Consider the following 22,952-nt stretch of genomic DNA (forward strand, 5'->3'; position numbering starts at 1 on the left):
GTAAAATTATTTTTTACTAAAAACTACAAATCTCCACCCTCCATAACTACACTTGCTAATATTGCAAACAGTGATATCAAACGGCTAAGGGTTACCCCCCTTTAAATGACATTGATAACATGCTATGATTTGATTGGTGAGAGGCCAAAGGTTGGCTGGCTTCCCTTGGCATAGTCCTGACTAATCACAGATTGGCAGTGGCATGAGGGTAGCCTCATCTGATTGGTTAATCCTTCCATTTTTTTTCACCAAGGGATGCCAATTTCAGTCTCGCCTCCTCACGGACATGACATTAGTCTACAGTAGAAGTGCAATATAGTGTTTCACACACATTCACCACCAAACATTTAGAGGGGCGCTGTTTAGTTCATTTTAAAATACTCAATGACAAATGGGGAAGCAATGACAGCAACAGCACACAAGAATTACCGAAACTGTTAAACAAAGTGTTTTTAATGAAATGACAACTGCAGTCTGAAAAAACAGAGGAAGCCTGGCTTCCTTTGGCTTCTGGTAGAAAACGCCACTGCAAGCCATGTCTCTCTGTCTTCCTCTTTTAAAGTCTAAAGTGTGAATACTGTTATGATGCAATGAAATATGAGTGTCAGACTAATGTTTGGCTGTGAGTCAAGATATTATCTTCATCAGTCAGTCAGTCTCAGTCAGTGTTCAAACACATGTCTGAGTAAATGGTTGAGTGTTTAGTAATGCTCCTCACAGTCAATATTTGCAAATCAGTATTTTGAAGTTGAATTGGATTGTTTTTGCTCAAGACATGATAACAGTAGAAAACTAAGGTTTGTGTGAGGGAAACAATAGTAGTAGTGAGTGAATTCTCCTCTAGTTTAGCAGCAGGATTTTGAACAGAACAGAAAGCTGCAGCCTGAATGTTTTTAATGTTTTCTTTCTCTTTCCAGGTTGGTGGTGGTACATCATTGTGGCTGTGGGTTTAGCAGCACTCTTACTAACTGTTGTTGTGGTTGTCATCAGACGGAAGAAAACTACAGGTGAGAAAGTCCACAGATGAAACTTTTTGAAAAACCTGGATTTTCAGTGTTGAAATTAAAGTCGACTCTCTTTTGTCTTTCAGGGAACAACATACAGATGGATGAAAACACTGTGAGTTTAAAATTCAATCATCAGGTTTATATGATGATTATTATTGTGATTATATGATTGATATTATAAGGCTTTACAGAGTAAACCATTTTCTGTCATTGTTATTTTAAGTTCTGTAGTTAAAAGAGAAGAAGAATAAACAGTACTGACTTTGTTGTGACACTAAAAGTTAAAAGAGATCAGATGAGTCAGGGACTGAGCTTAAACCCTGCAGTGACTCAGTCTGGTTCAGAAACCAGTCAGGACCAGTGAGATCGCACACCACACCCAGTACAACATTACATTTACTTGTATTTGTTCCCCATTATGTGGCAGTATGATAGAAACGCTTGAGTCTAACTGTCATCTGCAAGATAGAAGAGGACAGAATACAACTAGAATTGAACTGAACTGAACTGAAGAGGTGAGTCAGTATAAATCCACATGTTACTGAGCAGCCATCATGTTGTCTTCGCTGTGTAGGCTGATCCTGAAGATGCTGTTTCCTACGCCTCCATCAGCTACATCAAGAAGACCAACAGTAAAGCCCGGGTAAGCTGTCTGATTGGTTACACTGGTGATGTTGGTGAACAAAGAAAAACAATTCAGCAATGAATGACAGGAAGAGAACCACTCTGGTCCAAAATAAGATATTAGCTGTGAAACACATTGTCAGTAAATTTCTGTGGATATATATGATCTCCAGAGGATTCATCTTTAAGCTCAGCAGTGGTGGAAGAAGTATTCAGATCCTTTATTTAAGTAAAAGTATCAATACAGCAATGTAAAAATACTCCATTACAGGTAAAAGTCCTGCATGAAAAATCTTACTACAGTAAAAGTACATAAGTATTATGAGCTTGATGTAGTTAAAGTATTGCAGTAAAAGTAGTGGTTTGGTCCCTCTGACTGATATATTATTATATATGACATCATTAGATTATTAATAGTGAAGCATCAGTGTTAGAGCAGCATGTTACTGTTGTAGCTGCTGGAGGTGGAGCTAGTTTACACTACTTTATATACAGTTAGCTAGTTTAGTCCAGTGGTTCCCAACCTAGGGGTCGGGCCCCTCCAAAGGGTCACCAGATAAATCTGAGAATCTTTGTGTTGCACTATGTGATCATGCTTACTATGTCACTATTGACTGTGATGTGTTTGTGGTGTTGGATATCTTCATGCTGCACTGTCATTTAGCGTTTTGTGGCATGTCATGATGTGTAATTTATGTGTATTGTTTTCCAGGTTCAGGATGATGATGATGAAGATGATGCAGTGACCTACAGCACTGTGAAATTTTCCTCCTCTTCTGCTGGAGCCTCCATTGATCCCAGCAGCCTCTACGCTACCGTCAACAAACCCAACAAATAAGAGATCACAGTATAGTTACAGCTCCTCTCATTTTATTACATTGATGACTGATCTGTCAAGTTTAGTTAGATTAATATTGTCATGTTACTTCTCATTTCTTTACATAAATGTTTGACTATGTTTTTATGATGATTTTCAGGATATATTGTTGTAAAAGCTTTTTTTGTCCAGCAGGGGGTGCAGTAGGTTAACTAGTAGCAACATGTGCAAAGGAGGCTGCTTGGAATGTAAATAAGCAAAATACAGTTTATGATACAGTTTGATTGATGAACTTGCTGTCAGCTACTTTAATGTGCTGGTGTTGTAGTTAAACATGTATTAGTTTTAACTTTTTACCTTTTTTAAGTATTTATCACCTGTTATTGTTTGATACACAGTATTTTTTTAAACATATGTATCTCTGTTATTAAAGCAAAAGTAATTAAAGCAAAAGAAGAAGTGGAACAATCCTTATCTAGAGATATTTTAGTGAGTCGAGTTAAACAGCTGAATGAGAAGAAACTGTGGAAACTCAACAGCAATGAAAATATGACCCTTTTAACTCCAGATACATCAGGTCAGACTGAACCTCATGTCAGCCATAAGCAACGGAGGAACATAAAAGTGGACATCGTCTGCTTACATAAAAGCAACAACTGGCATAAGACAGAGAAGAAGGGTAGAAGTCACCATGAGGAAGTGACACCTTACTACTTACAGGAAGTAGATACTACATCTCTCTTTAAGAAACACTCGTTTAGAGACGTACAAGTAGGAAGAAGTCAGAAAAGGGAACCAGAGAATCACGATGGTTAAATTCAGATGGAATAAAATGCTTTTATTTCTGACATTGCTGCTTCAGTTTACAGGTAAGGATACATGTAACATGTACAGAAAGATTCATTCTTTGTATCTTTAATGTTACTTTATCACTTTATTACAAAGATAGTAGTTTTCTAGCAAGGTGAATGGTGAGTTTAATGGAGTCTTTCAAGCCAAGGATGAGACACATTTGCAGACTTTTGTTTTATCTAAATTTATGTTCACACTGACATTATTAGTAATATTTTTTATTTATTTTTATTTTTCATATTTCTCTCTCATCTTCTCAACAGCAGTAACTGGACAGATTTTCCTCTCCTTCACTGTCAGAGATGGAGATGAAGTTACTTTGCATTGTGAAAATTTGATAAGGCATCAGGATAGATGTGGCAGTACTATCTGGCTCTTCAGTGTGTCAAGAAACACAGCAGCAGTAAAGCTGATTGAATTTGGGCAGATTGGTGAAGAAGCCAAAGCTAAATCAGACAGACTGAGTGTTACAGCGAACTGTTCTCTGGTTATAAAGAAGGTCACAGTTGAGGATGTTGGTCATTACAGCTGCAGACAGTTCAAATCAGGACAACAATATCAAGACTCTCTGGTTGATCTGTCTGTTGTTACCAGTGAGTATTTACATCATAATGTTTTCAGCTCAAACTGTCTTGTTAGAACAATATACTGAAACATTACAATAATTATGATTACAGTGATGAAGTTAATCTTACTGTTGTTGTCTTTCTCTCACAATATCTCCATCTTCACCAGTGACTGAACATAAGGACACTGATATGGTAAAGATAAGCTGCTCGGTGTCGACATATGATGAGTGCAGACACACAGTGAAGTGGGTGTATAATGGAAACGACTGGGACGTAAATACCAGACACGCACAGACATCACAGTCTACCTGCTCAGCTGCTGCGTCTTTGTTGACTTCTCATTTTATTTACCAATTAAATTATAAGTTTTTGAAGTGTGAAGTCACAGATCTCAACAATGGAAAAGTGCAGCTGTATAACTTCAGTCCTCAGTTGTCCGGTGAGAAACCAGGTGAGAAGATGAGGCGCTGTTTAAAATCATTTTATTCTGATATGACAAAACTACATTTGGTTGGTGCAGATGGTAAACGTGATGCATTCTCTTACTGAACAGTTTGTGATGTTGTTTGTCCAGGTGAGGAAGGAAAAACAGCAACAACTCAGCCAACAACAGTGACAACAAATGAAAATATAACAGATCCGACCACAACAGTGTCTGCTACCAATAATCACTCGAGACTTCAAGGTAAAAACTCAACATTTCATGTGTCTCTCTGTGGAATCTCTATGTCTCTATGAACTTGTAGATACTGACAGACACTTCATTGTTTTAAAATTTGACTCACATTTACATGGAATTGGCTTTGACACAATGACAGAAGAAAACAAACCTTTTAGAAAAGGAAAAAGGGTTGAAGAATTATCTCAACCCACAGATGACCATGTAGTCCAGTTTTTTTTAGTAGAGTTTTACTTATATACTGATTGATTAGCAGTATACTTTATGCATTACCAAAAGGTAGGTGGTTAAAGATGAAATAAATGACATTGGGCCTCTCTGGATGTCAGCAAACAACTATTTGCTATGTAAAGATATAGTGGAGTAATGGTGTCTTGAGCAGAGAATGAAGTCACACTTCCTCTGTGCTGTTATCAGAGCTTCTCTCTTCTTTGTTTTCGTAGCTGCACCGGCTGCACGTGAATGTTAGTTCATTTAAGTGGCATGTTAGTGCATGTGAACGTGCATTTCAGTACATGTGAGTCCCTCCGTGTGCTCCACATCCATTTCCAAGATGGCCGCTGTGTCTCAAACTTTCTCAAATCACAGCTAAACAGTACACTGCAACATGTCTCTGAAAACATTTGAGGAAAGAAATAGACAAAACACTAACAGAATCTTGATCCACATTTGACCAGCACTGCCTGGTTTGACAGTTTGATTTGAGTTTCATAAACTGTCTGTTCAAGGGCTGCTTTAGTTTTTTTCTCTTTTTTGACTAAACGACACACACATTTGTTTTGGCCTGAGATGCTGGTGCTCTAGTGCAATATCTAGTGGCTGAATGTCATGTATTGCAACTTTAAATTAATTGCAGATTGCATTTTTAATGGAGACAATCTTTGAACCAATCTAAACTGTCTTGGTACAAAAAAGTTAAACAGATGCCAAAAAACTCTCCCAGAAAGCACTCACATTTCTACTTTTTAATTACATGATTTTGAACTGAACAGAAAATTCTATCAAAAATGTTTTTAATGTTTTCATTCTTTTTTCAGACTGGTGGTGGTTGTACATCCTTGTGGCTGCGGCTTTAGTTGCACTGTTAATAATTGTTGTGGTACTCATCAGACGGAAGAGAGCTAAAGGTGAGAACATTTACAGATTAAACTTTATTAACAAAGAGTTTAGGAAATTTTTCACAAGACATTAAAGTTGAATTTCTCTTTTCTCTTTTTAGTGAACAAAACACAGATGGATGACAGCATTGTGAGTTTAAAATATTATTCACTTTTAATTGTGTTTTTATGGAGCCTTTAAGGTGACATAGGCAAAAAAAAAAAAAAAAAAAATCAAGGCCACGTTTTACTACACTGAGCGCTCGAAATGATATTTGGGTGCGCAAGAGATACAATTCATTCCCACGTTTTGGTTAATTTGTGTGCATGAGATAAGTGTATATACAGAGAGCCAGCACAACAGACCAGCCTTTCTCCCCGGAGCATGAAGTGCACCTGCTTCAAGTATCGGATGCAGCAGCGCCAGAATGTGGTTTGAAGTGGGGGGACATCCAGTTTTGAATGACGTAATAGTCATGATCAGACCCGCGCTATTTCAGCCGTAACTAATAATGTCTCACCTCATTAATGGTCACATAGTTTAGTAATTAATATTACACAACAGCATTTTCATTGCAATGTGTCAAGAAGAAAACATGAGACACTACTTTTGCTTAAAGGAAAGTTGGAAAAGAGGCTATGACGAGCCCTGCTAGCCCAACACATCATTCATAAGAAGGAAGAATATCGAGTTATAACCAACCAGTCAGATGTGTGTAGAGGTGTGTGTGGTTATTCTGCAGACGCCTGGTGTTGTTTTCAACGACTTGCATAACGGCACTGCACTCTGGCGCGACACTGGATACTGACATCCTCTGAATGGCCTCGGTCACTAGTTTTTGAGAGTAAAGTTTCATGAGGCTGTGATTATCCTAGATGTCATATTAAATCTTCCTTAATTCCATGTTGTAAAACAATAAAACATGAAAACTTCAAAGAAGGATAAATACAGGAATTGTATAGACTATCTCTCTCTCTATATATAATAAATATAAGAATGAGTGGGGCCAATTTACATCGTGAGTATTATTATTGAAGGAAGATTTTGAATGCAAGACTTTTACTACTTAAGTACTACTATTAAGTATTTTTATAGTTTTGTACTGCTACTTTTTGAGTAAAATCAGGCCCAGATGAAGTGACTGAGGAGGCTGTTAAAAAAATGAAATTCATTGATTTAACCATTCAATAACCTCAACAACATAAGGCAACTGTTTCAAAGTCAAAGAATACATTTCTTAAGCAGACCAGACCGCTAAATACTTTTTGAATTTATGAATGATTCTCTGTCAAAGTGGAACACGTGCAGAAACATCTGTTTGCAGCGCACACACCCCCACAGCTACGTGATAGCTGCATGTATCTCAGAAATTATTTTGTTGTTTTTGCTATTTTTGTATAGATACATAAAGCTTAAGAAGGGGAAAAAATACAATTTAGGGTAAAAGGTCTCAGTACTTCTTCCAAACGGTTCATTTGATGTGAAGTCACAAACCTTTTGTCCCAGCTATGGGTCGATGTTCCAACTCTGTGTTCACATTTGAATGTGTATAGTCAGACAGTTTTGGACTGTTTAGTGCTTGTTGACACTTGACAGAAATCTATTCATCAGAATCTCTTTATTTTGCAAGTACATTTTATATACCAAGAATTTATACTCTGCATCCTATCCTTACCCATTCTATTATATTCTTATACTATTACCCGTCCTAACTATTTTATATATTTTTTTAATTTATTTATTTATTTATTTTTTGCCCATATCCTCTTAGGGCCTCCGTATGTTTTTTTATAGCTGAAAGAGAATAAGATAAGAATAATAAGTACTCAACACCTCTCTGACACACTGCCATCAACAACTGAACATTATAAATTGAGTTTATCCACTGGACCAAAGTTGAAAAGTTGAAGATGTTCCCAACACTCATCCATCATGCTACCTGTACCTGAAACCAGCACAGATATATTGAATATATTGCACAGGTGTTGCTTGTATTGTGTCCTTGCAATATCTGTTTTAACTGAGCTGCCACCAAATGTAACTATACTTTATTTGTCCAGGGACTGAGCTTAAACCCTGCAGAGACTCAGCCTGCTCCAGAAACCAGTCAGGACACGGTGAGATCACACACAACACCCAGCACAGAGTAACACTCACTGAGGCTTCTATTTGTTCTCTAAGTTGTAACTGTATGAGATGCTATCTCACGGTCTTGAGAGTGTGCAGTAAAGATGAAAAGGGAAGTTAGATGATGCAACTGGACTACACCAGAAAGGAACATTAGTATTAAACAGTGGCCTGTCAAACCACAACATTTCAAGACACCATTTAAAGAAACATCACATGACCTCCTCTGCAGAAGTAATAGAAGTGTTTATTGTTACAAAATAGTAGTGTTGTAGTGAGTCCACATCAATCTACATGTTACTGAGCAGTATGTTGTCTTCACTGTGTAGGATGATCCTGAAGGTGGTGTTTTCTACGCTTCCATTAGGCACACAAGGAAGACCGACAGTAAAACCCGGGTAAGAAGTCTTGAAAGAGTTGCTTCTGTTGTCTTTCAACATGTGGCAATGCATTGTAGAGGATTTCACATAGTCGTTGTGTAATTTATGTTGTGCTGTTTCTCAGGTTCGGGGCAAAGATGAGTCTGATGAAGATGATGCAGTGACCTACAGCACTGTAAAAGCTTCCTCCTCTTCTGCTGCAGCCTCCACTGATCCCAGCAACCTCTACGCTACCATCAGCTAACCAAACAAACCAAACTCACATCATCACATGATTCATTTTTTATGATCATTTTCAGAATGTTTTGCTGTAAAAAAGCTGTTTATCCAGAAGGGGTGTCGTAAGTTAAGTAGTATCACAATGTAAAAAGGAGAAGTAATAATGCAAAATTCATAGGGTGGTTTCTTGAAATATAAATTAACATAAGATATGTTACATTTTACTTGATGAACCTGCTATCAAACGCTTATTTGCTCAGTGATGGATGTGGTAGCATTGTAGTTCAAGCTTTAAAATCTTGTTTTCATTTTTAAACTTGTTGCCTGTAATGATCAGTTTTGAATAATTTATTGAGGTTTATCAATTTTAATATTTTTAAAATGCTTTTATTCACTATTTACAATATATATTTTCTCAGTTTAGTATCACCTTTAATTGTTTGATATGCATTAATTTGACCATTAATGTCTTTGTTTAATTAGTTTTGAATATCCTGGTATGAAAGTGTTCAAAGCAAACTGAAAAGAGTTGAAATGTGACATTACATGATATTATTAACTAAATAATGATGTCACCCTTGAAAGTTGTATTAAACAGTTGAGTGAATAAAAACTGTGGAAATCCAAAAGTATCTCAAAGTTACTATGAAGAAGTTAGGAAGCACATAAAATAAGAGAACTAAAAAAAAAACGGAGGGTGGTAAACATCAGTATAAGCCAAGTCATAAAAACATTAAAGGACAGGTTCACAATTTTTCAAGTCTGAAAGAGGTTTTCCTTGTAAAATCCACAGTGTGTCCATACAGTCATTTAGTGCAAAAATGCATTTAAAAGTTGATGTGAAGCTTATATTCAGCTTCATCAGTCTGAGTTAGTCATATCAAGTGGATATCTGACACATTTACAGTCTTTTTAGCATCAAATTCCCTCTTTGTGTTTCCTCGGACAGTGTTTCCCTGTTGAGCTGCAGGTGGAAGTATAGTAACAAAAAGAGGGACTTTGACACAAAACAGACTGTAACATTGAAAGATATCTACTTGATTTGACTCCTTTAGACCAGACAGGAATACATTTCCATTCTGCTACATATACATATAAGATTATATAAGATACCACAGATGCTTGCTTGTAAAATGCAAAAACCTTTGAATATAAAGCAAAGGCAAGCTAATATGCTCCACCTACAAAAAGTTACAAGTTTGGTAACTTACAAGGGAGAAAATAGGAGGAGACACTTTGCTCATGATAGGAAGTAGACAGTGTATTTCAGCATTTTGAGAGCTAAGAGTGACAGAAGAAGACAGAGAGAAAGACAGAGAAACACGATGGTTGAACTCAGATGGATTAAAATGTCTTTATTTCTGATACTGGGGCTTCAGTTAACAGGTAAGGTACAAAAATCTGCATTATTACCTTATTGTATTTTACTAAATATCCTTCATTTTACTGAGACAAATATACTGTTTGTTTTTAATATTCACACTGCAGTCTTATTCTTATTTCAGTTTATTTATCACATTTCTCTCTCAAATTCTCAACAGCAGTAACTGGACAAACTTTCCTCTACATCACTGTCAGAGATGGAGATGAAGTCACTTTGTCTTGTGAAAATGTTTTGACTGATCAAGATAAATGTGACAGGACGGTCTGGCTCTTCAGTCATTCAACAAGCACAACAACAGTAGCGCTGATTGAACTTGGGCAGATTGGTGAAAAAGCCAAAGCTAAATCAGTCAGACTGAGTGTTACAGCGAACTGTTCTCTGGTTATAAAGAAAGTCACAGTTGAGGATGTTGGTCGTTACAGCTGCAGACAGATCAAATCAGGACAACGACCAGGTCAAGACTCTCAGGTTGATCTGTCTGTTGTTACCAGTGAGTATTTACATCATAATGTTTTCAGCTCAAACTGTCTTGTTAGAACAATATACTGAAACATTACAATAATTATGATTACAGTGATGAAGTTAATCTGACTCTTGTTGTCTTTCTCTCACAATATCTCCATCTTCACCAGTGACTGAACATAAGGACACTGATAAGGTGACGTTAAGCTGCTCTGTGTCGACATATGATGAGTGCAGACACACAGTGAAGTGGTTGTATAGAGGAAACGACTGGGACGTAAATACCAGACACGCACAGACATCACAGTCTACCTGCTCAATCACTGCCTCCTTCCTGACTTTTCATGATATTTACACATCAAATTATAGGTTATTGAAGTGTAAAGTCACAGATCTCAACAATGGAAAAGTGCAGCTGTATAACTTCAGTCCTCAGTTGTCATGTGAGAAACCAGGTGAGAAGATGACGAGCTGTTTAAAATCACTTTATTCTGATATGAAAAATAACAAAACTGGATTTATTTATTTGATGTATTTTAAGTTTTAGGTTGATATAAATGTTTCTCTTTTAGTCACAGCAGATGGTGAACAATGTGTATTTGTTTCATTTTAAAGTTTGTTGGTTTTTGTTATTTAATCTGTCAGGTGTGGCTGAAACAACAACAGAACCTGAAACAACGACATCAACAACACAAGAAGGTGAGCAACAAAGTCACTCATATGTATTCAACATTTTATTCAATGTATTCAACCACTGCTGCCCCGGCAATATGTGAAAACAGCTGTTTACTAGTGTAGATGTAGACATTCTTTCCCAAAGACTTTTAATCAGTTCAAATTGCAAAAATACAAACTATTATCAATGGAAATGAGTCCAGAGTTCTGTACTATGAAGCAGGATTTGGGGTTAGCGAGATAACTCCAGGTTTAACTCTGGGTTTTCAGTCCACTTCTTATCAAAATGTCAACAAAACGTATCATGTCAACATTTCCAAAATACGTATCATCTCAACATTTCTAAAGTGACGTAGTTCACATGCAATCTATATGAGCTGATCTTTCCTATTATTAGGAGGAGGAGGGGCAGGTGGATGCTTAGTAAGTTTGTTGGCAGCAAGTTGGAAATCAGCAGAGTACGGTTCGAGACCACCTTGAAACCAATGCCCGCTTCCCGTTTCAACCGACAAAAGTGGGTGTTTTTAGCGAGACGTCAGGACATTTGCAGCCATTTTTCTGGCGAAAACCGTGAGTTTTTAGTGAGACATTGGCCGTTTTTATTTTATTTTTTAATTTTATGTTAACCCAAACCATGATCTTTCCCTAACCCTAACCAAGTGATCTTTGTGCCTAAACCTAACCAGACCTTAACCACAGCGTTGTCACACCATAAAACATCATTATTCAACAGGTAGAAATGTTAATATGCTATGTTTGTAGAAATGTTGATATGATACGTATTTCACGTGTTGAAACGTGTATATTCAACGTTTCTGTGGTTTGCAGAAACGTTCAATGCCAACGTTTTCTTCTGGCGATTGGGTTGCATATTTCACTAAAAACTACAAAGTGAATTTCATGGTGGCGCTAAAGGAAAAAAGAAATCTCCAAGTTCATTAGTTCATTTCATGGCAATTGTTGGTGGACAAACTGACTGACGTTGCCATTCCTACAGCCACACTACTTCAAATGTTTTTGCTTTCTACTTTCTTCAGTGACACATTTATATATTCCCCATTTCGTACAGATTGTTCTGCTCTGAGCTACATAATGTTGGTGATGCGTGTGGCTGAACTCCTCCTCGTCACTGTGATTACTGTTCTTCTCTTCAGAGCTCGAGGTGAGAAAATTCAGACCAACATTTGTTAAGTGTAAAACAAACTGCAAGTTTAGAACTGAAATGTTACTCTGTGATTTATTTTCCAGGGAACCAGAGACCACCTGATGACAACATTGTGAGTTGAAAATAACAACTGAACTGATGTATAAAAAGACAAATGTGTACATTAAGAGACTGTAAGTCAGCGCAGGACTGTGAATGTCTCACTGTTTGTGTTTGTGCAGGTTTTATACTCAGCAAGAAGCCAAACAGCGAAGCGTTCTGGTCCAGCAGCCAGTCAGGTAAATATCTGATGGTGCGTTCAGGTTCTGCTGACTTTAACATTTATTTTTTCCTTCTTAACTCAGAATCTCATGTGTGTTGTGTGGTTTTCCACAGGAGCGTAATGATGAAGATGGCAGTACGGTGAACTATGAAAACTTGGGAGAAACTTCTACCTATGTCAGGTTCCACTGATCAACAACTTTAACAAAGACTCACCAGAGAAGTTAGTCATTAGTTAAACATCTCTTTACAGCTTTATGTTACATCAGATGTTGGTGTTCTAGTGAACCAAAAAGGATTTGCAGAATGATATTCAAGTCCTGATGACATCTTACATTTAAAAGCCTTTTTCCTTCATCAGCTGTGAAAACTGTTCTGACTTGTAATAAGTTCAGAACACAGCAGCTGGATTTTATCTGATAAGATGAAAGAACATTAAAAGACAGGTTCAAAAATTTTCAAGTCTGTCTTAAAACAACAGTCAGGAGCCCAAATGAACAATGAAACATGTTTTTCTTGCTGTAATCATTCCTCCTGTTCATACTGACCATTAGAAGATCACTTCATAATGCACTTAAAATGTAAGTGATTGGGGACAAAATCCACAGCCCTCCTTCTGTGCAAAAATGGATTTAACAGTTTCAGAAGCTTCAGACATTTAAAAGTATCTGAAGCTTATCTGAAGCTTCAGTCCTTCAAATGAGTCAAATCAAGTAGATATCTTTCAACTTTACAGTCTTTTTAGTGCCAAAGTCCCTCTTTTTGTTACTACAACTACCGCAGCTCAACAAGGAAACACTGTCCGAGGAAACACAAAGAGGGAATTTGTTGCAAAGAAAACGGTAAATGTGGCAGATATCCACTTGATATGACTAACTCAGGCTGCTGAAGCCTCATATAAGCTTCACATCAACTTTTAAATGCATTGTTGCACTAAATGACTGTGTGGACTCACTGTGGATTTTGTCCCCCATCACTTCCATTGAAAGCACATTTGAGGGGGATCTTTTAATATCCAGTAACAAGAGGAATGATTACAGCGAGGAAAACCTCTTTCACTGTTCATATGGACACTTGACTGTTGCTTTAAGAGAGACATGAAAAGTTGTGAATCTGTCCTTTAACTTCTGTTGTCCTTAACATCACTAACATGATTGCTGTTTAATTTGTGAGTAGCTTTGCTTTAGTTTTATTACTCTATGTACAGAAGAACTTATTAGGGACCGAGCCCAAAAGGCAGAGGACTACTGTAAAACAGCCTAAGGGCGAGGACCCTATTGTTTTTTCGTGTGTTTGTTTCTTTCTTTATTATTACGCAACTTAAACCTTAAATTTGACCCCCTAAACATGCTCAAAAACTCACCAAATTTGGAACGCACATCAGGTCTGGTGAAAAATTTGGCAAAATGTAAAAATTAAACCCTAAAATGCCAAAATGTGCTCTCTAGCGCCACCTATGTAACTAAAATGGCCGCCACGGCCCATAGGAATGTCGTAGAGAGATCAAACCAAAACTCAATTATTCGTCTCATCAAGACCTACAAAATCGTACAATGACACCCATGACCTAAATCCAACAGGAAGTCCGCAATTAGCCTTTCAAAATAAGACTTTGCCCCAATTTTGGCCCCTGAACAAACGCTATCTCCTCTGAGGGCGTTAATGGTATAGGCTTCAAGCTTTAATAGGTGACTTATGACACTATGCTGAAAAAAAAGTTGTTAAAAACTTTGTAATAATTTGAACAGTTTGGATTTTATAAGCCCTGAAAGTTTCAGTGCCACATCACACCTTACAATGTAAACCAATGCAATCAATGGGCATGGACTTTGTGTCAAACTGAGGCTTCTGACGTCTAAACTATAAGTCTGCCCACTTTCAAATCTGTATCAATGGATTCTCAATGAAATTTCCTACTAAAAAAATATAATTTTTAATGTAAGATTTGGCCAAAGTAATGGGATTTATGAGGATATTTCACAAGAAGTGTTCTCTAAAATCCTCCTGTCCAACTGCTCCTGGTGATGTCACTCCCTCAGTGCTGTGAAACATTCCGCAATACACACTCATTATAAAATCACAGGCGGAGCAAGAAAAGACTTTAAAACTCACACTCTAATATCTCAAAAACAGTAAAAGATAGAAAACACATGTAAATTCAAGATTTGTAGGTCAAAGTCTTGTGACTCATTTAAAGTTCAAATGAAGTTTGTATCTAAAACTATGTGGAAGCAGTAAATGTTCAAAAAGGTGTGGGTTCACTCACATTCTCCATGCAAATATACAAGTCTTTTTCTGTGTCCAGCTGCAGTTACTTATTGTATCTACATACCTGACAGTACACATGTCAATCAAACTTTGACCAGGTCATGTGGGTTAAAAGTCTTTCCTTTTCTAAAAACAGACTTGATGAAAATTAGGTAAATAATTTGTTTTACACACAAACTCATCAAGAGTTTTCAATTTAAAAAAAGTGTGAGATCAAATCTGCATTTATAGGGTCATGTTAAACAAAGGAATTCCAAACTAAACATTAAAGATCCACATGTTTTAAGATATAGTCTATAAAAATATCTGCTTGTGTCTGATCTGGGTTTTCCACAAAATAGTTCGGTCAACTAGTTTAAAATTCTTAAAATAAATTTTACTTCTTCTCACTCACTGAAAAATCCAGAATCTATGAAAATATAAACATTGTTAATTTCAAAAGTTTAACTGCTTAACACAAGAGGTCGCTTACTTCACTGTAAAGTCCATTCTCAGTGTGTGTGCACTGGAGGCTTCAAGTTTACACACGTGTACATGTAAGTTGCCCACTGGACTATGATTGGCTCAAAGCTAGCTGTGATGTCACAAATCAGACACACAAATCAAAATCTTTGTACTTCTACTTCACTACACTTCAGAGTGAAATATTGTACTTTTTAACTGTGTGACATTTCTTTCACAGTTATAGTTACCAGCTACTTTTCAGATCTCTACTTTGTACATAAAACATATGATCACTTTATAAAATAACTATAAAATAGCATTGTTATAGATTAGACTCCCCAACAGTATAAGTTTTTAAAATGAGCTCTACCTTAACAACATTAAAATTCTGCTTACATGTACATATCAATGAATCAGTATAAAAATATATACAGTATATGATGAATATAACGTTTTAAATGGGGAACATTTTGTACATAGAGTACTTTTACTTTTGACATTATAAGTAGATTTCTCAGTAACTTCAAAATAAAAGCCTGTTTGTTCTAAACTGTTGACTGTTTCTGTTTTTGACCGCTTGGTAGTTTTTAGATGTAGAAATTCTCACTGTGACAAGAACAAACCACCACATCTCTACTGCTGATGTTCCATGTTCTTCAAACTCCTGACACGCCACCATCTGTTGAAACCACCAGTTACCATCTGTGATTATGCTGTAGCCATGGTTTTTGGCAAAGGTGTGTATTTTATATTATAATATTGGAAATCCAACCACAGAGCCTATAAGTGTTGACTGTCTGTTCCTGTGAGCTTCGTGTTTCTGATTCTTATCTGGTCATCATTAGAGGGTAAAACCTCCAGAGCTCTGCTGCTGTTGTTTCCACATTCTCACCACAACCCTTCACACTCATTTCTACAGAAAAACTGAACTCAAAGATACAATGAGGAACTAACAGGTCTCAGACCACTAAAACATCATCTTATCTGTTCTTTTACAGCTGCTACAGTATCACCATGTTGCACCATGTTGAGCATCAAGAGTCAAAGTTTGACTCTTCACCTGTCTGTTCATGTGTGCTGTCAGACGTCACCATGAATCCTGTCTGTTTTCTAATAAACACTATCTACAGAAAAGAAGAATTGCATTATTGCAAACATTTATCTTAACTAACAATCTGCACATGTTCAACTTCCTCAATTCTTATCTTCTTCCTTTCAGGAGGGCAGACACGTCATCGTCACAAATGCATCATGGGACTGGACACAGTGTGCACTTGAGACAAAATATGAGCCTTAATATACAGTAGTTTGCTTCTTACAGCATCAGATTGCCTCAATGTCTCTTTTAAAGGCAGAAACATATTCCTTTGTCTTGTAATCAGTGACACATAATCATGTCTCCATCCTACATGTTCATCCTGTTCAATCTTTGTCAGGCTGCTGTGACCTCTGACCTCTGACTGTCGGCAGCTTCTGTTATTGCTGATCAAAATCGTTGCATCACTGTGGATGAGACACAACTAAATGTTACAAATGTCAAAGTAAAAATGAGTTTTTGACTGTTTGGATGAAAATACAGTAAATCCAACAGCTGACAAAAGACTAAGTGTCACTATGAGGAAGTGACATCACACTAACTGCAGGAGGTAGATGCTGTATCTCTCTACAACACAAACTACTTTACAGACTGACAGTTGAGAGCGTCGATCTCTTGTTCTGAAGATATCGACAAAGAAGGATCGTGAAGCACGATGGTTGAATTCAGATGGATTAACATGTCTGTCTGTGTGTTTCCTTAGAAGAGTTGCGTTACTGCAACCATTTATCTTACTTAACAGTCTTCACACGTTCAACTTCCTCCTCTTCTTTTCAGGAGGTCAAACACGTCGTTGTCACAAATACACCGTGGGAACAAACACAGTGTGCACTTGTTGAATCTTAATATGGTTTAATATGGCTGCTCTGACTGCAGAAACATATTTCTTTACCTTGTGATCCGTGATTACATCCCAGTTTCACAGGATCTTTGTCAGACAGCTGTGACATCTGACCTCTGACCTCTTTAGTGCTGCTTACCCGTCATATTACTGATCAAGAAATGTGAGTCAATGTCTTGTCAGTCACAGTGAATAAGAACTAAACTGTCAAAAGTAAATATGTTAATTAGTTTTTGGTTGCAAAAAACTCTGATCAGTCTGCCTACATACAGTCCAGACAGTAAGTATTTGGACATTTACAGTTACAGTTACTACTCTAATTAAAGCTGAGACTTGGTACTTTAATGCAGTATTCATTGTTTTACATCAAATTGAATGTGTTGAAACACAGAGCCTGAAGAACATAAACTGTGTAACTGTCCAAATACTTACTGCCTGGACTGTACATGCAGCAGAGTGAGGAAGAGGAAGTAACACACGTACAAATGACAGGAAGAAGACGCTTTACTTCACACATTACTTTAGAGACTGCGACAGTTAAGAGAACCAGAGATCGATGAGAGAGAGAAGCAGGATGGTTGAATTCAGACGGATTCAAATGTTGTTTCTGATACTGGTGCTTCAGTTTTCAGGTAAGAAAAAAAGATTAATTTAGTATTTTATTAACCTTCTTAAATTGAGACGAGTATGTTGTTAGTTGTTAATATGTTGAGTTTAATGAGCTGAAAACTGAAAATGAGACACATTTAGAAAGTTCTGTTGTATCTAAAATGATCCTCACACTAACAATGAACATGACAGTCATATTTCTATTTATTTCAGTTAATTGTTCATATTCCTCTCTCATATGTCTCAGCAGCCATAACTGGACAACATTCCTACTTCACTGTCAGAGATGGAGATGAAGTTACTTTGCATTGTGAAAATGTGTTAAAGGATCAGGATGAATGTAACAGTACTACCTGGATCTTCAATGAGTCAAGACGCACAGCAGTAGAGCTGATTGAACTTGGGCAGATTGGTGAAGAAGCCAAAGCTAAATCAGACAGACTGAGTGTTACAGCGAACTGTTCTCTGGTTATAAAGAACGTCACAGTTGAGGATGTTGGTCGTTACAGCTGCAGACAGTTCAAATCAGGACAACAACAAGGTCAAGACTCTCAGGTTGATCTGTCTGTTGTTACCAGTGAGTATTTACATCATAATGTTTTCAGCTCAAACTGTCTTGTTAGAACAATATACTGAAACATTACAATAATTATGATTACAGTGATGAAGTTAATCTGACTCTTGTTGTCTTTCTCTCACAATATCTCCATCTTCACCAGTGACTGAATATATGGACAATAATGAGGTGACGTTAAACTGCTCTGTGTCGACACGTGGACGGTGTAAACAGACAGTGAAGTGGGTGTTTAAGGGTAACGATGTGGACAAAGAACACAAAGAGTTGAAGACATCACAGTCTACCTGTTCAGTCACTGTGTCCTTCCTGACTTCTCATTTTATTTGCACATCAAATCATGAGTTATTGAAGTGTAATGTCACAGATCCCAACAATAGAAAAGTGCAGCCATATAACTTCAGTCCTCAGTTGTCATGTGAGAAACCAGGTGAGAAGATGATGAGCTGTTTAAAATCACTTTATTCTGATATGAAAAATGACAAAACTGCATTTATTTATTTGATGTATTTTAAGTTTTAGGTTGATATAAATGTTTCTCATTTAGTCACAGCAGATGGTGAACAATGTGTTTTTGTCTCATTTTAAAGTTTGTTGGTTTTTGTTATTTAATCTGTCAGGTGTGGCTGAAACAACAACAGAACCTGAAACAACGACATCAACAACACGAGAAGGTGAGCAACAAAGTCACTCATATGTATTTAACCACTGCTGCCCCGGCAATATGTGAAAACAGCTGTTTACTAGTGTAGATGTAGACATTCTTTCCCAAAGACTTTTAATCAGTTCAAATTGCAAAAAGTGTATTGTGACACATGATGACAGAAAAGTGCAGCTGTTTATCTTCAGCTGTTGGACCACAGTTGAGAAAACAGGTGAGAATATGATGAGCTGTTTAAAATCACTTCAGACTGATGTAAAGATTTACATAAAATATTTGTGTGTTTTATAGAATTGAAGTTTTAAGATGATATTCTTTCTCATTCAGGTACTGCAGATGATGAAACATGAAGTATTTTCTAATCGTATAATTCCTGGGCTTTGTTCATTTGTCCAGGTGCAGACACCACAACAGCAACATCTGCAACCAATGATGCTACAATTACACCACAAGGTAACTCAACATTTTCTGTATGTTGCTTTACAGTTTCTCTCTCTGTTACTTTATTTGACTGAGAAAGCTGAAGCCTCATATTATCTTCCAACCCCGTCTACTATAAATTACATATACTGTATGTCATATACTGAACACTGACCAAGCACTTTATTAGGAACAACAACAGCTCTGCCATAAATTCTACTTTTACAAAGTTTATATAGTTTCAGTTTTCGTTGACATTGTCAGAAAGGTGATAATTCTACTTTATGTTAATATTTAGTTCATAGTGGATGGTGATGTACTGGAGTGTATTATATTGAAAAGTGTTCCTAATATTTTGTCTCTCTCATGTATGTTAATGGTTTTCGTTGTTTTCATTGACATTGTCAGAAAGGTGATAACTCTACTTTATCTGTCTTGACATTGTGTGGGATAAAGACTGTAAAATTTATACTGGTGTCATTTGTGCTGCAATTGGGTCCATTCTATACCCGTTACGTTTTTTTTGATTTTCTGTTCTTTGTTTCTTTTGCTTAGTTCTATTTAGTGTTGTTTTTGCCTCTTATGGTTCAGTATATTTTTAATTGATTTGTGGTATTGGTTGATTTTTGTGTTGTGAGATGAGCCCACTGCGCCCGTATGATCTTGTCAGATGTACTAATACAAAGAAAACAAAGACTTTAAGACATCACAGTCTACCTGTTCAGCCACTGTGTCCTTCCTGACTTCTCATTTTATTTACACATCAAATTATTGTTAAGTTTTTGAAGTGTGAAGTCACAGATCCCAACAATAGAAAAGTGCAGCTGTATAACTTCAGTCCTCAGTTCTCATGTGAGAAACCAGGTGAGAAGATGATGAGCTGTTTAAAATCACTTCATTCTGATATGAAAAATGACAAAACTACATGTGTTTATTTGATGTATTTTAAGTTTTAGGTTGATATAAATGTTTCTCATTTAGTCACAGCAGATGGTGAACAATGTGTTTTTGTCTCATTTTCAATATATAAAACAGCTGTTTACTAGTGTAGATGTAGACATTCTTTCCCAAAGACTTTTAATCTAAACTGTTTGATTTGGTACAAAAAGTTAAATAAAACTATAAAACTTTCCCAAAAAGTGCTCACATTTCTTTGTTTTTTAGTTACAGGGTTTAAACTGAACAGAAAATGTTTTTAATGTTTTCATTCTTTTTCTAGACTGGCGGTGGTTGTACGTCCTTCTGGCTGTGGTTTTAGTAGCACTGTTGATAATTGTTGTGGTTCTCATCAGACGGAAGAGAGCTAAAGGTGAGAAAACATTTACAGATTAAACTTTACTAACAAAAAGTTTAGATAAACTTGGATTTTCACTAGAAGTTAAAGTTGACTCTCTCTTTTCTTTTTTCAGAGAACAAAACACAGATGGATGACAGCACTGTGAGTTTAAATATTATTCACTTTTAATTGTATTTTATAACTGACAGATGTTCCCGACACTCATCCATCATACTACCTGTACCTGAAACCTGCACAGGTGTTGCTTGTATTGTGTCCTTACAACATCTGTTTTAACTGAACTGTGAGATGCTTTTTCACCAAATGTAACTACTTTATTTGTCCAGGGACTGAGCTTAAACCCTGCAGAGACTCAGCCTGCTCCAGAAACCAGTCAGGACACGGTGAGATCACACACAACACCCAGCACAGAGTAACACTCACTGAGGCTTCTATTTGTTCTCTAAGTTGTAACTGTATGAGATGCACTCTCACGGTCTTGAGAGTGTGCAGTAAAGATGAAAAGGGAAGTTAGATGATGCAACTGGACTACACCAGAAAGGAACATTAGTATTAAACAGTGGCCTGTCAAACCACAACATTTCAAGACACCATTTAAAGAAACATCACATGACCTCCTCTGCAGAAGTAATAGAAGTTAAAGTGTTTACTGTAATAAAATAGAAGTAGTGTTGTAGTGAGTCCACATCAATCTACATGTTACTGAGCAGTATGTTGTCTTCACTGTGTAGGATGATCCTGAAGGTGGTGTTTCCTACGCCTCCATCAGCTACACAAGGAAGACCGACAGTAAAGCCCGGGTAAGAAGTCTGACTGGTTATGCTACTGTTGTGAAATGTGTCCAACACTTTGCTTTTGCATTTGTTGCACTGGGTTGTGTTGTGTTTCACGGCTGGGTGTCACAACGCTTTCCGTTGCCTTTCAACATGTGGCAGTGTGTTGTGGTGGATTTCACATAGTCGTATCTTGTGTAATTTATGTTGTGCTGTTTCTCTGGTTCAGGGCAAAGATGATGCTGATGAAGATGATGCAGTGACCTACAGCACTGTAAAAGCTTCCTCCCCTTCTGCTGCAGCCTCCACTGATCCCAGCAACGCTACCGCCTAACCAAACAAACCAAACTCCTGTCATCACATGATTCATTTTTTATGATCAGTTTCAGAATGTATTGCTCAAAAAAGCTGTTTATCCAGAAAGGGTGTCGTAAGTTAAGTGGTAGCAAAATGTAAAAAGGAGAAGTAATAATGCAAAATTCATAGGGTGGTTTCTTGAAATATAAATTAACATAAGATATGTTACATTTTGCTTGATGAACCTGCTATCAAACGCTTATTGTGCTCAGTGATGGATGTGGTAGCATTGTAGTTCAAGCTTTAAAATCTTGTTTTCATTTTTAAACTTGTTGCCTGTAATGATCAGTTTTGAATAATTTATCGAGTTTTATCAGTTTTATTACTTTTAAAATGCTTTTATTCTTTATTTACAGTATATATTTTTTCAGTGTAGTATCACTGTTAATTGTTTAATATGCATTAATTTGACCATTTATGTCTTTGTTTAGTTTTGAATATCCTGGTATGAAAGTGTTCAAAGCAAACAAAGAGTTGGGATGTGACATTACATGATATTATTAACTAAATGATGATGTCACTCTTGAAAGTTGTATTAAACAGTTGAGTGAATAAAAACTGTGGAAATCCAAAAGTATCTCAAAGTCACTATAAAGAAGTTAGAAAGCTCATAAAATAAGAGAATTTAAAAAAGGGGGGAGGGGGCTTATATCACTATAAGCTGTCATAAAAACATTAAAGGGCAGGTTCACAGTTTTTCAAGTCTGAAAGATGTTTTCCTCACAAAATCCACAGTGTGTCCACACAGTCATTTAAAAGTCTCTGTGAAGCTTATATTCAGCTTCAGCAGTCTGAGTTAGTCATATCAAGTGGATATCTGACACATTTACAGTCTTTTTAGCATCAAATTCCCTCTTTGTGTTTCCTCGGACAGTGTTTCCCTGTTGAGCTGCAGGTGGAAGTATAGTAACAAAAAGAAGAACTTTGGCACTAAAAAGACTGTAACGTTGAAAGATATCTACTTGATTTGACTCATTTGGACGCTGAAGCTTCATATTAGCTTCAGATAAACTTTTAAACATATTTTTGCACAGAAGGAGGACTGTGGATTTTGTCCCCCATCACTTCCATTGTAAGTGCATTATGAAGGGATCTTCTAATGGTCAGTATGAACAGGAGGAATGATTACAGCAAGAAAAACCTATTTCAATGTGTATTTGGGCTCCTGACTGTTGTTTTAGGACAGACAAGAAAATGTGTGAATGCACCTCTTAATGACAGAGAATTACACTTTTTGAAACTTTATTCAGAACAGTACAATATACATACAATGTCTGGTGGGAACATTGTTCA

General features: G+C 36.7%; 2 protein-coding genes across 2 annotated transcripts in view; both read left to right on the top strand.

Moving 5' to 3' along the window:
* Positions 1-2,810, top strand: part of LOC121882128 — a 37,492-nt gene extending 34,682 nt beyond the window's left edge. The window contains exons 14-17 of the mRNA XM_042390155.1: positions 918-1,007; positions 1,091-1,119; positions 1,582-1,650; positions 2,344-2,810. Coding sequence (XP_042246089.1) covers positions 918-1,007; positions 1,091-1,119; positions 1,582-1,650; positions 2,344-2,469 — 314 coding nt within the window. The 3' untranslated portion in view covers positions 2,470-2,810. The remainder of the gene's footprint in view (positions 1-917; positions 1,008-1,090; positions 1,120-1,581; positions 1,651-2,343) is intronic.
* A 1,401-nt stretch (positions 2,811-4,211) lies between these two features.
* Positions 4,212-22,199, top strand: LOC121882766 (the record flags this gene model as incomplete). The annotated part of the gene is made up of 11 exons (XM_042391208.1): positions 4,212-4,320; positions 10,864-10,917; positions 17,825-18,154; positions 18,297-18,581; positions 18,772-18,825; positions 19,209-19,265; positions 20,452-20,541; positions 20,642-20,670; positions 20,856-20,912; positions 21,261-21,329; positions 21,532-22,199. Coding segments are annotated over 11 exons (1,239 nt in total), but the record flags the coding sequence as incomplete, so codon positions are not given.
* Positions 22,200-22,952: the final 753 nt, after the last annotated feature.

This window comes from Thunnus maccoyii, chromosome 17 (assembly GCF_910596095.1).
Source record: "Thunnus maccoyii chromosome 17, fThuMac1.1, whole genome shotgun sequence".
Lineage (NCBI taxonomy): Eukaryota > Metazoa > Chordata > Actinopteri > Scombriformes > Scombridae > Thunnus > Thunnus maccoyii.